Genomic DNA, 13,868 nt, shown 5'->3' with positions numbered 1-13,868 from the left:
ACGTCCCTTGTGTGAAATGCCATTTGCTTCCTGGTGTTTTCTCCGTGCTGACGACACGGTGTGAGGAAGGGACTTGCTAGAAGGAGGAAACCCGGAGTTGTGGAAACAGCTCCCGGTCCTTCGCAGCAGGATCACAAGCGGCGCCAGGTGCTTCTTAACTTGCGGGGAGAAAACCGCCCACAGATGGGCAGCTCGGGAGTCCCCGAGATCCCGCGTCCGCGCTGACGGGCGCGTGCTGTGCTCCCAGGCTGCAGGAGAAGGCGGCCGACACCATCGAGGCGCTGCAGAAGGCGGGCATCAAGGTGTGGGTGCTCACGGGCGACAAGATGGAGACGGCGGCCGCCACCTGCTACGCCTGCAAGCTGTTCCGGAGGGGCACGCAGCTGCTGGAGCTCACCACCAAGAAGCTGGAGGAGCAGAACCTGCACGACGTGCTGTTTGAGCTGAGCAAGACGGTCCTCCGCTGCGGCGCAAGCCTGACCAGGGACAGCTTCTCGGGGTAGGCGGCCCCTGGCCGAGAACAGCCTTCCGTGGTCGCAGACGTGACCAGAGCTGCTTCTCTTTGGCCCCTGTGACATGCCTTTTGCACGAGGGGCGTGGGCGTGTGCGCCGGGTCCGCTTCCCGACTGCCGGCTGAAGGATGCAGAGGCTTGACTCGTTGATTTACCAAATACCGTGCTTGGGACGGTTCCCATCTTCTTCTGAGACCCCGGGGGCTGTGCTGTGGGTTCCTGAGGCATCTGGGGTGGGGGGAGACGCTAACGGTGCATGGACGTCTGTCTGTGAGCCCGAGGCGTCCTTCCCAGGACACGCAGCAGCTGCTCGCATTTTATCAGCGCTGTGCTTGCTGGTGTTAGAGGCATGTTCTAAGATGAGATTTCATTTGAATCACTTTAGGTTTTCCCTAATTTAGGTAAAGCAAAAGCAGCCCTCTAGTCGTGTGCAAATTTTAAAGTACTCGTTCAGAAATCGTGCAAAGGTGTTTCCCTTCACCTGATCTGCAGAGTTCCTTTTGGGGATTGGAAGCGTCCCTTGCAACTTTGAAACGCAGCAAAGAGACGCGTTTGGGCTGTGTTGTCTCCAGGTCAGGTCATCCAGGCAGAGTAGCCGCAAGGTGTCAGCTGTGACGGTAGATACTACCCTCTGCCACGGGGGCCGGGCAGTTCGGGATCAGGGACTGACCTCTGTGGGCGGCAGGACAGATGCCCCCTTCCCGCGTGGGAATGCCCCAGCTCCTGCCCAGGAGCCCACAGTCGGCACCTTTCATTCTCACGCGGCCTAAAATGCAGTCAGGGTCACGTGCGCTGATCCAGAGACCACACTGACAAGAAGTGCTGGCGTCTTAATCCCCGATCGGGGATCGGCAGCGTCGGCGGTCACCCCCAAAGTGTGTAGTCTTCTCAGACCTCTGGAGTTAGCTGCTGAGTCATTTCTCTGGTTTGTACAATCTAACAGACTTTCAGCAGAGATGCAGGACTACGGATTAATCATCGACGGAGCCGCACTGTCTCTAGTCCTGAAACCCCGGGAGGACGGAAGCTCCGGCAACTACAGGGAGCTCTTCCTGGAGATCTGCCGGAACTGCAGCGCCGTGCTCTGCTGCCGGATGGCCCCCCTGCAGAAGGCCCAGGTCTGGGAGCCGCCGCTCCGTCAGGGATCGGGGCGTCTGGATATGGAGAACCACTCGTTCGTTCTTACAGCCTCTTTTTTTTTTTTTTTTTAATCTAGCAAAGTGCCATCTTTTTTAAATAGAAACAAAAATGATAGAAAACTATTTTTTTTTAAATATTTATTCTCAGTCCTTTTTTTTAAATGAAGAGGTTTTCTTTAAACTTTTTTTTTTAGTACTAATTTTTTTGTTTGTTGCTGGGTATTTTTTGATAGCAGGAGGGCATTAGGTTTATTTATTACGTTTTTAATGGAGGTGCTGGTCCAGGACCTCACATGTGCTAAACAAACGTGCTCTCTACCATTGAGCTCTATCCTCCCCCTCCAAGAAATTCACACCCGCGACTTCCTCAGTCTGTTGTGATTAGTAAGTGTTGACTGAATCAAATTTGCAAGAAATAAAACGGAGAAGATCATTTCTGCATTTACTTCTTTTCCAGATCGTTAAGTTGATCAAATTTTCAAAAGAGCATCCTATCACTCTGGCCATCGGTGACGGAGCCAACGACGTCAGCATGATCCTGGAGGCCCACGTGGGCATTGGTGAGCCCCCCAGTTCTGCTTCTCTGCAAAAGAAGCAAAACTGGTGACCTGGTGACTCAGCTGGACGAGAAGGGACACAGCCCAGGCACAGCCGTAACGTTCACTTCCTTCCCTGGTTTTTAAACTGAAGCGCAGTCAGTCCGTGGCATGCTGCTGTCTGGTGGACGGCGTGGTGATTTGGCCACGCGCACGTGTTCCTTCCACAGTCTCCTCCATTGTAGGCAGCTCAGGACACTGAACGTAGTTCCCTGTGCTGTCCAGTGGGACACTGTTGTTTATCTAGTTGATGTACAGTCGTGTGTGTCTGCAAATCCCAAACTCCCAGTCTATCCGTCCACCCCCGCCGTCCCCCCCAGTAACCGTAAGGTTGTTTTCTGTTTGACCGTAGAATTCAGATGGCACATTTGGGAGCCCTGTCTGTGGGGTGTCATGGCTGGAAATGACACGGTGGCGGTCCAGTCTCACCCGGTCGTGCCTGCTCCCCGCGGGGTGTTGACAAGGGTTGACTCAGCGTTTCCCTCCCTCCTTGTAGGCGTCATCGGAAAGGAGGGGCGCCAGGCCGCCAGGAACAGCGACTACGCGATACCGAGGTTTAAGCATTTGAGGAAGATGCTGCTCGTTCACGGGCATTTTTACTACATCAGAGTATCCGAGCTCGTGCAGTACTTCTTTTACAAGGTAGGAAGCACTCCTGCTGTCGCCGTGTCAGTGCGCGTGATGTGCAGGTTGAGGTGGCCCGCCTGTCAGGACGCCTCACGGCTGCAGAGGCAGCTGTCGGAGAGGAAGGGGTTACCCCTGCGGCGTCGGGGGGAGACCCCTAAGCCTGCTCGCGCATTCCCGTAACGCACCGTGGGGGTGGGGGTCTGCAGTGGTTGAGGAAGGCCCACCTGCTGCAGCTCTTTGAAGGAGTTCCTTCCACACCGTGCACATTGATTCTCCCCGTTTATTCTGGCCCGACGCTCCCTCCTCCCTTGTCTTTCACGAATTTCCCATCACACGGTCTGTCTGCAGAGGGACCAGGTGCGACCGGCACACAGCGCGCGAGCCGCCAGAGTGAGGCAGGTGTAAGGCCGTTGCCTGACTTCCTGTAGACCGCGGGGCGCTCGGGGCCCTTTGCGCAGATAGCCGGCCTCTCAGAGCCTGTGACACGAGACAGGGCAGAGCTGCCTCTGGCCGTGTGTCCTTGAACTCACAGGCATGCGCCTTGTCTTTCAGAACGTCTGCTTCATTTTCCCTCAGTTTTTATACCAGTTCTTCTGCGGGTTTTCTCAACAGGTAAGTCCTGGTGTCTGAAATCAGAGCTCGCCTGGGTCTGGGTGGACGGCGGGGCGTGCAGGCTGGGTCATTTAGAGCAACCGGGACCGGGGGAAACTGAGGCTTGAAGGTGGACATCAGATTTGCAAAGTTTTATGCAACGTTTTGTTGCCGCACGTCTGCGACGACAGGCTGGGGCGGGTTGGCCGTGATTCCAGTCCTGACCAGCCAACCTCGTGGCGCTTTGGAGAGCGTCCTGGTCCTTCTGTATCTGTGGAAAAGGGGCCCTATATCCATTTCAGGATGCACGTGTGTGTGAGGTTTTTGCAGATTACAAACACAAGCATGTGTTTAAACAAACGGCCCGAACAGCCAGTCCAGCCGTGCGGCGCCGTCCTCACGCGCCCCCCCACCCGCAGACGCTGTACGACACTGCCTACCTGACGCTGTACAACATCAGCTTCACGTCCCTACCCATCCTGCTCTACAGCCTCATGGAGCAGCACGTCGGCGTGGACACGCTCAGGAGGGACCCCTCGCTCTACAGGTGCGTGGGCAGCCTACCGCGGCCCCTTGCACTCGAGATGTCCGGTGTCCGCTGGTCCACTTGCTTCCACAGGAAGTTCTGCAGGCAGGAAGCAACGTGGTCTTAGTGGATGTCCTTCAAACATAGACAGGATTCATGTTGAAACGGACATATTAGACCAGTTCACATTTTACCTTGCTTGGGGGCAGTTATGAAAGAGTGGGGTACGGGTCCCGGCCCCTGTGACCCTGGGGCTCTGGGGCCTGAAGCGCCCTCGGGGAGCCCAATGTCTTCTACTCAGTGAGAAAAGAGAGGCGTTAACATGTGACCACGGGGTGCCCTTTTCTGCCAAAAAGGATTTTTAATAAGGAGGAAAAGATTTTTCTGCCATTTCAGATGCTCCCCAGCCTCTGTGGCTGATTCAGCACATTACTGTTCGGGGTGGCTTTTTAAATTAAACGCATTATTTTGAGAAAATTTTAGATGCACATGTAGTCGTGAGACGTAGTAGAGAGATTCTGTGACCCTTTATCCAGGGCCCCGGTGGTGACATCTGTGAGCCGCGGGGCGGTGTCACAGCCAGGGCACCGACACCCCACCCATCTGACCCGAGTTTCCCCGGGTTTACGGTCCTTGCCCGTGTGTGCCACGTGTCTGTGCATTTAATTCTGTGCAGGCTTCTCACCTGCATGGATCCTGTGCCCACGCAGTCAAGGCTGCCTGCCAGCCTCGTGGCCTCACTAGAATAATTAGCCGTTAGCTGGGCTCTTGAAGTGATGCCCAAATAAGCACTGCAGGTGAGAAAAAGGCAAACTGCGCCCAGGAACCTAGAGGACGACACGCTGCGTTAGACACACACCCAGCAGGAGTCCCACAGGTTCTCTTACTGAGCGGCAGGTGTACGACATCCCTGTGCAAATGTGCGGCCTCAGGCGGGAGGCCTGCGGGCCTGGCCTCAGTGAACGCCAGCCTGGGCCTTGTGGCCCGTGTCCTTTCAGAAGCACAAGTGTGAGCTCTGGCACTTTCTGTGTAGTGAGATCACCGTCCAATTTGAGAGAGAGAAAATGTTCAAACAGAAATCCTCAGGAGCACCCGTGTGTGGTGAAGTGCTCGGTCTGGAACACGTTTTGCACTTGCTGCCAGGGAGCTCAACCCAAAGTGTGGTCCTTCCCCGTCTATCACATGGGGACGTGGCCCTCTCACCATCGTGCCGTGTCTGCCCACTTCCCATCATGCTTGACTCTCCTTCCGGGTTGTACTGGAAGCTGTTCCGAAGCCTTTTGGGGACCAGATGTGGCACTGAGTGAAGTGCACAGAGCAGGAAGTGTGATGTGGGGAACGTGCGGTGGTGTGAGCCCTGAGGAGACGCCCCTTGGGATCCTGCAGGCTCAGTGGGGCCAGAGGGCATGCCTGGCCCCGAGGATGGGTGGAGATGGGGGTCAGGCCGAGATGTGGACAGACAGGGCGTGGGGCGAGCTGCGTGGGAGATCAGGAGCTGAGATGCTTGGCCAGCTCCTCCAGGACTGAGCCCATGTCAGTCGGCGCCCCCGATGGCCCCAGCAGAGCCTCCTCCAGGGGCCCTGGCCCCCCCATCCCCGCCCCCCACACGGCTCTGCCTCTTGGGGTCTCAGGGAGTCGGGCTGCCTGGAGGTGGGCAGTCACTGCAGGGCTGCTGTGTAGGGCGCGTCTGTGTGGATGTGACTACAGGTCCCACCTTCTCCTCTTGCAGAGACATCGCCAAGAACGCTCTCCTCCGCTGGCGGGTGTTCATTTACTGGACGTTCCTGGGCGTGTTCGATGCTCTGGTGTTTTTCTTCGGTGCTTACTTCATGTTTGAAAACACAACAGTGACCAGCAACGGACAGGTCAGTACAGAACTGGGTCTCGCTGGCCTGGGGGATGAAACTTGAGTCCAGTGTGGTCGCTGGTCTGTGAGGTCTCGCAGAGCTGCCCACGGGGCTGGAGTCGGGGTGCCACCCCCAGGTCGCAGTGAGGGACGAGGTGACACTGCAGGCCACACCCTCCCCGAGGGCCCCGAACTCCTTTCTGGTAGCCTGCTTCGCCCTGGGCCATTGGCGCAGAGGTGCAGTTCGGTCACCCAGGCACAGCGTGTGTCGCGTGGGGGTTAACTTCGTGCTCAGCGCACTTTGGTGCGCCCCACGCCCGTAAGCGCGTGTGCCCTCTGCAGTGGGTGACTGGCTCCGGGCCTTCGGCTCCGGTGGGCCGCACGGGCCTGGGCGCTGCTTTATCTGTATCTTGCTTTCTCTCCTCTTGCCATCGCCTCCCTCCCTCAGATAACGGCCGCCAGCACACACGTGGTAAGAACTGTGGGCGTGTCCTGTGTTTTCGGAGTGCGTTGTGAATAAAATATTTCTCGAAAATATTTTCCCCCGTGACTCCCCCGTGTGCTTTGTCGGTAGAGGCCCTGTCCAGCCGCCCCCGGTGCGCGCCTGGCTCAGCCGTGCGGGGGCCTCTCTCCGGGTGTGTGTCGGGGCCGCCAGCTGAGTCAGTGCTGCTCCTCAGTGGACTTGGTGTGTCTGGACTTCCCTTGAGCACAGGGAGCAGACAGGCACAGGCACCCGGGGCCCGCGGGACGTGCCGCCGTGACCCGTGCTGCGTGGAGGGTGCTGAGCCCACGGGTGTATCTGTCCTCCTCACGACTGCAAGGGGCTGCTCTCTCTTTTATAACTTTAAACAGTTTTTACTGAGTTGATCTTGGTTTTTCAAAATCTTCTTTCCTGCTTCAAAAACCCTTACCTTTTTTAGGATTTGTTCTTTGTCGCAGTTTCGGTTGAGTGGGTCCCGGCGGCCGCCAGGCTGCAGTGCGGTTGAACAGAGCTCACTCGTTGTTCCTCTGCGTCTGTCATACGATTTCCCCGCGGCCCGGCTCTAAGTGGGCACCTTGCGTGCCGTCGAGAGCTGAGACTCTGCCCGAGAACCGCAGCGCCAGCGCCCAGGGGGCGCTCGGCACCATCATCTGTGCCGCTCAGCCCTCACTGTGTCCGCGGTTCAGCTCCGCAAGCTTCACCCCGGCTCATGACAGCCACCCCTTCAGCCGGACGTTTTCATGGTGTTAAAGCCAAGGAAACCGAGGCTCCAGCAGAGGAAGCACTTCCAGGGCCAGGTGGTTAGAACCCGGGCCCAGGGCGCTGGTTCTGCTCCGGGCGGCTGTGATACGCTGTGACCGCGGCGTCACCCGCTCGGCAGCCCCTCAGCAGACACGTCTGCGAGGGGAAGGGACACACGTGCGGAGGCCAGCCTGGTCACCCTGGAAGCGGATGCGGGTGCTGTGCGGCCGGGGCGGCAGCCCGCTTCCTCAGCCGCTCCGCGTGCTGCTCTGGGTGTTTGGGGCCCTTGAGGGGTCGGCAGGTCCTTGTTCCTGAGGGTCCCCTGAGCCACCACAGAACCGGGTCCAACATCTCGCAGGATCTTGTCCGTGAGACGCTTACCTGCCACCACTGCCTGACTCATGCGCCTGTGCTCAGCCGGTGCCCAACAGCGCGCTCGGTTAGAATGTGAAACGGTGACAGAGCTGGAGCAGAGGCAGACAGGAGGCCCGGCCGGCCCGCCGCTCACTGGCCGGGAGCTCTGCGAGCCCCGTGGGGACAGCGCCACGCCCAGCAAGCACAACGTCACGGGGAAAGCCCCTGAGTCGCGGGCGATGCTGCGGCGCGCCGAGCAGCGGGACCACGGCAGGTGCCCACCGTGAGGCGCCGGCCCACGGGCGTGCGCTGAGGGGCAGGCTTGCTCCGTTCACTGCCGCCCCGTGGACGTTAAGCAAGCTCGGGACTCGAAGTGCGAGGGAGAGCCCGGTCCTGATGGTCCTGGGCACGGGCGCCCCCTGCGGGCCCCGGGCGCACCTTCGTCACCAGGAGGACGGGAGCCCCCAGAGGTCAGGAGCCCTGGGCCCTCGAGGCGGGTGCACCGCGGCCAGTGGTCCCAGCTGGGCCCCGTGTTGCCTTGGGGGCCGCACTCTTGGCCTTTCTCGCCCTGGATTGTTGATTCTTAAATTCTCGTTTGTTTTGGCTGTAAGAGGGTTAGATCACTTACAAAACTAAAAATGATACTGGACACTGGTTCTGTAATAATTCAAGTAAACCTGCAAACTCAAGTAAGTCCGGGGCGTCTCTGGGGACGGGAGACGCTCCTGGTCTGGGCAGCAGGGCGGTTGGTGATGGTGACGCTCACCACTCGCCCTCGGTACCCCTTCCAGGGGAGGACGCCCCTTCTCGGTGGTACGGCTTAGGTGCCCTGTTCTGTGGACTGTCAGCAGGTGGCCGGTTTTTAAAGACCTCAGTCCTTCTGTGGGGTGTGCGGACCACTGGGAGCGCTGAGGGAAGGAGCACTGATAACTTCTGAGAAGAGAAAGTCGCTTCTAGAGCACCTTTCGCACGGGCTCGAGAGCCGTGTCACTTCTCAGACGAGAATGTGAGGCGGCAGCTCCGTTTTTACTGTTGAACATCAGGGTGTTCCTGGGGGACCATGTGAGGGTTTGGGGCGTGTTGTCACAGAGGTCAGTGACTATCTGGAGGGTGGGAGTGTGAGTGTCCCCAGCGTGAGGACCAGCTGTGCCCGGGGCTCAGCAGAAGTTGCGAATCAGCACCGAGAGCAAGTGTAGGCAGTGTTCCCTCTGACCGTGATCTGGAGAAAACACAAGGCATGTTTGTCCGGGGACATTTTTACACATAAAAATTAAATTGGTCTGGGTTTTAGAGCGTTTATGAGCAGGGAAATTTCTTACAAAACACCCGTCCTCAGAGGCGAGGGGGAGGCGTGTGAGGAGAAGGAATTAACCTGGGACCTGGCGGGGGGGTGGGTCTGGGGGCTTCTGCTGGCTTCAGCTCTCCTGAGCGAGGCACACGCTCTGCAGAGGCACAGCGTCACCCTATGTGACAGTCTCCTCGGTGACACAGTGTCACCTCATGTGACGTCTCCACAGGGAGGCAGAGTTACCTTAAGAGACAATCTCTTCGGAGACACAGTGTGTGTCACCTTAGGAGATCCCACCCGGCCTTCACTGGGGGGCGGGGAACTGATGTCACTTGGAAGAAGGGTCGTCCCTCTGGGCAGCCCTTTGAGAAAGGGGGCTTGCTCCCCAGTGAGCCCCCAAACCGTCCATAGAAGTAACTGCAAACAATTTCAGTAATAAACTGACTCTCAGCAGTTGGAGTGAGGGCTCCCTTAAAGCAAATGGGGGCGCTAGGAGGAGCACCCCGAGGCGTCACCGTGCGTCCCAGCGAGCCGGGACGGCACGCAGGGGGCCCAGCTGATGGGGCAGGGGGGTCAGCCTTGCCCAGGTTCCACCCCGAATTCTGAAATCTGATTCAGGACGGTTGTCTTTGCTGCTTGTCGCCCGTAAAAGTCACAGCTGAGGCCACTGGGCTGGACGTGGCCCCAGACCCACCCACATCTGCCGAGCCCCCGGGGATCCCGGCGGTGGCTCGGGAAGCCCCCCCCAGGGAGAGACGGGAAACTTCCTCCCTGATTGTGGCGCAGCTGGACATGCGCTCCCGCCACAGTCCCTCCCCACGGTTTCTATTGTCTAAGAAAGGGTTCTGAGGCTCCTGCCCAGCAGAGTGGCAGACACAGGGGCCTGGGATGGGGAGCTGGGGGCAGTGCAGCCTTCCCTCCCATCCAGTGCCAATTCAGAGCTGCCACCTTCCTGCAGGCAAACCTTTCGCTTCTGGCTAAAAGCAGTAACTGCCGATGGAAGTGAAACAGGTGTTGAGTCTTCCACCTGCTGGCCAAGCCTTCTCACGGGCCACTGCCAGCTGCAGCCACCTCGGAGGGCAAGTGTTCCCGCCCTGACGTCCAGCGTGGAAGGGGGAGCCCTGTCCTGGAGGGTTTCCCGGCCGGGGCGCCGGGGCTGGTGGGGTCAGAGCTGTCGTGGCTGTGGGCTGCCCTGTGCGGTTAGCTGGCCTTTGGCCTCTCCCCGCAGGATGCCAAGAGCTCCCTCCCCCGACAGTGTCCCCAGATATTGCAAGTGGTCCCCCGCCCCCACCTGGGGGACAGAATCGCCCCTGGCGAGAGCCTCCGTGGCTGTGATCCAGCTTTAATGACGGTGGGGAAGTGAAGAATAAAGTGAAAAAAGAGTCCACGGGGTCCTGATCCTTAAGTCTGTTTCCTACGAAAGTCTTAACGCTCTGAGTTTTCTCCTAGAATTCTACAGGTAGGTTATAGCCTCACTACATGTCGCCAGCCCCACAGCCCGCGCTCCCCGCAAGTGAGTTGCACGTGGTTGTGCTTCTTTGGTTGGAACCAATCTTACAGGAAAGCGACTTTTCTTCTAGCTTTTAAAGAAAGCTTTGTCGTCTCCTAAAGGAGGCCTAGAACGTTCTCTGAGAGGCACAGGCTCCCAGAATTCGACAGGCCAGAAACAGGTCCGCTCTTAGGCGGCGGAGAAATCTCAGGGGAAACAAGTCTCGTGGGACCACACCTCCCGCAGGCTGGTTAGTGCTCCAGAGAAGGGCTCTGAAGCCGCAGGTGCTTCCTTCTGCCTGTGTCTGTCTGTCGCGCTCCCTGCTGGCCAGCCCCGCGCCCGGCGGGGCACAGCTCTGTCCTGTCGTCCTCCCCACGCCCCACCCTGGGACCCCCCTCCGCCTGCCGCCACCCCGTGGGACGTGGGACGGGGTTCTTGGCTCTCACCGCCCCTAGGAAGACATGCTGGCAGGACTTGTCTTCCCTGCCGACAGACATTTGAGTTGAGTTCAGAAGAGAATAGACGCAAACTCCGCTGAGTTTGCTCTTGACCGTGACGGCATGGAAGGCGCCAGGCTCGGCACTGGGAGCGGGCGGACCAGGGCTCAGGCTGTGACTCCAGCCCTCTGTCTGTGAGCAGGATGTTTGTCGAGGGGGCGACATCGGGCCGACAGGCAGCCAGGCAGGAAGGTCCCCAGGGGGTGGTGCGGGAGCCAGGGCGTCTGCCTGTCCCTTCCCTCGCAGTAGCACCCCGCTGTCCCTGTGTCTCGGGGGTTGGGGTGCCGTCAGGCAGGAGCCGTGGGAGGTGTCCTGTGGCCTCGCGTGTGACTGTGAAGGGCAGCCAGATTGACAGAGACTCTGGGCTCTTCTGTCCGCAGATATTTGGGAACTGGACCTTCGGGACGCTGGTGTTCACGGTGATGGTGTTTACGGTTACCCTGAAGGTAAATCCTCTGACCTCGGGGTCCTCCTCCAGCCCAAGCAGCCCCACGAGTGAGTTGGGACCCCCAACCCAGGCCCTGGCCTGCTGGGGTTACTCCCGGCATTTAACTCTGCCCTGGCCCCTAAGGTGCGAAGGTCAGAATTACACAGAAGGCCAAGAAAGGAAGGATCCTTTTCTGTATGAAAGGACTAGGACTAGAGTTCCTTTTAGTGGCAGGCGGTCCCACCCCCAGTGTCATCACAATGCACTTTAACTGAAACGGATTAGTGTGTTGTGGGAAAGTCAGCCAGTGTCTTCCTGGAATGTTAGGAAGGTCCCAAACCCTGTCACGGGGGCCCCATCCTTAACCAGGGAAACAGGGAAAAGCCCAGAGCAGGGTGCCCAGTGGTAGTGGGACCAGCGCCTGGAGTCGCCAGCCCTGTGCCCGCCCCGTGGGAGTGGGTCCCTCTGGCCCAGTGAGAATGCCCAGGGCTGTTGAAACCCGAGTCCTCCTCCCCACTGGAATCTAAGGTTTGTCTTTCCTAAGCAGGGTTATGTTGGCATCTTGACTAAAATGAAGGCGTTGTTTGGTTTTTCCCATTGTTTTCTGGCTTGCTTTCCCGGTTTCACGGTTCACAGGAACGTGCCGGGGGAACACCGCTGTGAACGCCTTTGCTTTTTTTCAGCTGGCGCTGGACACACACTACTGGACTTGGATAAACCACCTTGTGATCTGGGGGTCCCTGCTCTTCTACGTCGTGTTTTCCCTCCTCTGGGGAGGAATTATCTGGTACGGATTTGGCCGTCAGACCGTCATTATTACGTGGGTCGTCCTGCGGTATCGCTCATCAAGGGCGCAACCTCCATGTGCGAGTGTTTGCTGCGGGCTGCTGTGTGCGAGGCCTGGTGCCAGGCCCGGGGCCGCGGGGGTCGAGGGGATGTGGTCCCTGCCCCTTCCTCCCAGGTGCTCAGTCAGGAGACGCGCTGCTCGTAAGTGAGGAGGCTTGTGTCGGGAGGAACAGACCAGATGCCACAGCAAGGCGTCTGTCTCAGATGGAAGTTTGGGGAAGGCTTCTCAAAAAAAAACATTGAACTGAAACCAGGAGAAGAGTGCCACCACCACAGTGGGTGCACAGGGGAGCCGGCCGCGGGGGCCGTGGTGGGCGCACAGGGGAGCCGGCCTGGGGCCTCGGGGTCTGACTCCAGGCGCAGCCCTTCCCCTGGAAGGGAGCCGCACCGGCAGAAGCCCTGAGTCAGGGCCCAGTGGTGGAAGGCAGTCCACTGAGGCCAGAGTGACCCAGGTCCAGCCAGTAGGCCACCCCGGACCTCGACCCCAGCCTCACAGCATGGAGGACTTTAGTCAGAGGAGCCTCAGAGTCTGGTGATGCCGTTAGGAGGGTCACTGGCTGCGTGTGGAAAGTGAACTGTGAGTGGGTACAAGCAGGCTAGCTGAGAGGCTGCTGCAGTGAACGAGTCCAGAAGTGGTGCTGGTGTGCCCGTCCTGACGACAGCACAAAGGGGCTGCGTCAGTGCTGTTCCTTCTGCCCAGAACGTCCTTCCCAGCTAGCCTGCCTGCTGAACAACTCCTCATCCTTTGAAACCTAGCGGCCCACTGTCCTCTTCAGTGCGTCCCTCAAGTCACCTGACCGGTGCTTCTACCGCGTCCCCCAAGCACTTGTTCCTGCTCCTGTCACAACACGTACTGTATTTTTCTCTAATTCTCCCGTTTACATTTCTGCCTCCTCTGCAAGACAGCGTTTCCTGAGCGGAGCTGGGACTAGGGGGAGGCAAGTGAGGCCCCGGGGGCCACAACCTGGGAGGGAAAGCCTCCTTCCACTGGGCCTGCTGGCCTCAGCCCGGGCCTGGCCGGACCCGAGACCAGAGGCAGTGTCCCCTCCACTCGCACCTCTGGTACTACGCACAAGCTCCCGGGACACGCAAGCGGCCCCTGAAATGGGAGGAGGGGCTCCCTGGTTCTTCAGGGGCCAGTATCCACCCCACAGCCTGCTCCGTTGCTGACCCCCAGTGGCCATGTCCACACATTGCATGTTCCCTGAACCGGGGAAACGCAGGAAAACTGGACCAGCTTTGGGTGGGTTTCCAGCAGCCCCGCCCCAGGCCAGGGGTCGCTGTGGTTCCAGAGGGAGGGTCCCCTGAGACTGCCCCTGCCGGCTCCTGGGCCCCGGGGCTCAGGGGTCACGAAGCTGTGTGGCTCAAGTTCACACCGAGGCATGAGCCGCTGCCCCTTTCCAGCCTCCTTCGAGGAGCTCAGCATAGACTCTTCCTGGAATCACAGGCTTCCCCTGGCAGGGAAGGCATTTCATTCTCTGTATTCTTACAGAAATTAAAAAAAATTTATGGCATAAATTAAGCGGCCACCCGCTCTGCTGATCAGGACCCGTGCTGTCTTCTCCACAGTTATTAGCTGTTGATCAGCTGCAATTCCGAGATACAAAAAAACTCTCCTATTTCATCGTTTAAAGTCTTTTCCACTGTTCTGAAATGGGACTTCTCCCTTTGGGATGACATCAGACTCCCTCCTCCTCTTCCCACTCTCAACACCCAGCGCCACAGGGAGAGGTGACATCCCACTGTTAGTGTGGCTGATTCCCTGGACTGCCCAGTGGCCGGCGGTGGCAGCAGTGAGTGCTGCGGGAGCACACGGGCTCCTCGAGCAGGTGGAGGGAACAGACCGGCATTTCCACGTCTCTCCCGCTGGTTTCTAACCTGTCCCGTGTTGTTCTCTCCTTACCCTCG

General features: G+C 58.7%; 1 protein-coding gene across 4 annotated transcripts in view; it reads left to right on the top strand.

Moving 5' to 3' along the window:
* The window catches only part of ATP11A (ATPase phospholipid transporting 11A), a 92,513-nt gene that overhangs the window by 70,466 nt on the left and 8,179 nt on the right, over positions 1 to 13,868 (top strand). For all 4 annotated transcript variants that reach the window (XR_004325845.1, XM_032496609.1, XM_032496607.1 and 1 more), the window contains exons 19-27: positions 248 to 499; positions 1,456 to 1,630; positions 2,109 to 2,211; positions 2,744 to 2,889; positions 3,427 to 3,486; positions 3,885 to 4,012; positions 5,721 to 5,856; positions 11,068 to 11,133; positions 11,798 to 11,901. Coding sequence is in view for 3 of the 4 variants with exons in the window: in XM_032496609.1 (XP_032352500.1) it covers positions 248 to 499; positions 1,456 to 1,630; positions 2,109 to 2,211; positions 2,744 to 2,889; positions 3,427 to 3,486; positions 3,885 to 4,012; positions 5,721 to 5,856; positions 11,068 to 11,133; positions 11,798 to 11,901 (1,170 nt within the window). In the remaining variant the exon portion in view is untranslated. The remainder of the gene's footprint in view (positions 1 to 247; positions 500 to 1,455; positions 1,631 to 2,108; positions 2,212 to 2,743; positions 2,890 to 3,426; positions 3,487 to 3,884; positions 4,013 to 5,720; positions 5,857 to 11,067; positions 11,134 to 11,797; positions 11,902 to 13,868) is intronic.

This window comes from Camelus ferus, chromosome 14 (genome assembly GCF_009834535.1).
Source record: "Camelus ferus isolate YT-003-E chromosome 14, BCGSAC_Cfer_1.0, whole genome shotgun sequence".
NCBI lineage: Eukaryota > Metazoa > Chordata > Mammalia > Artiodactyla > Camelidae > Camelus > Camelus ferus.
The sequence above is the reverse complement of the archived record's forward strand: the minus strand, read 5'-3'. Positions and strand labels throughout refer to the sequence as shown.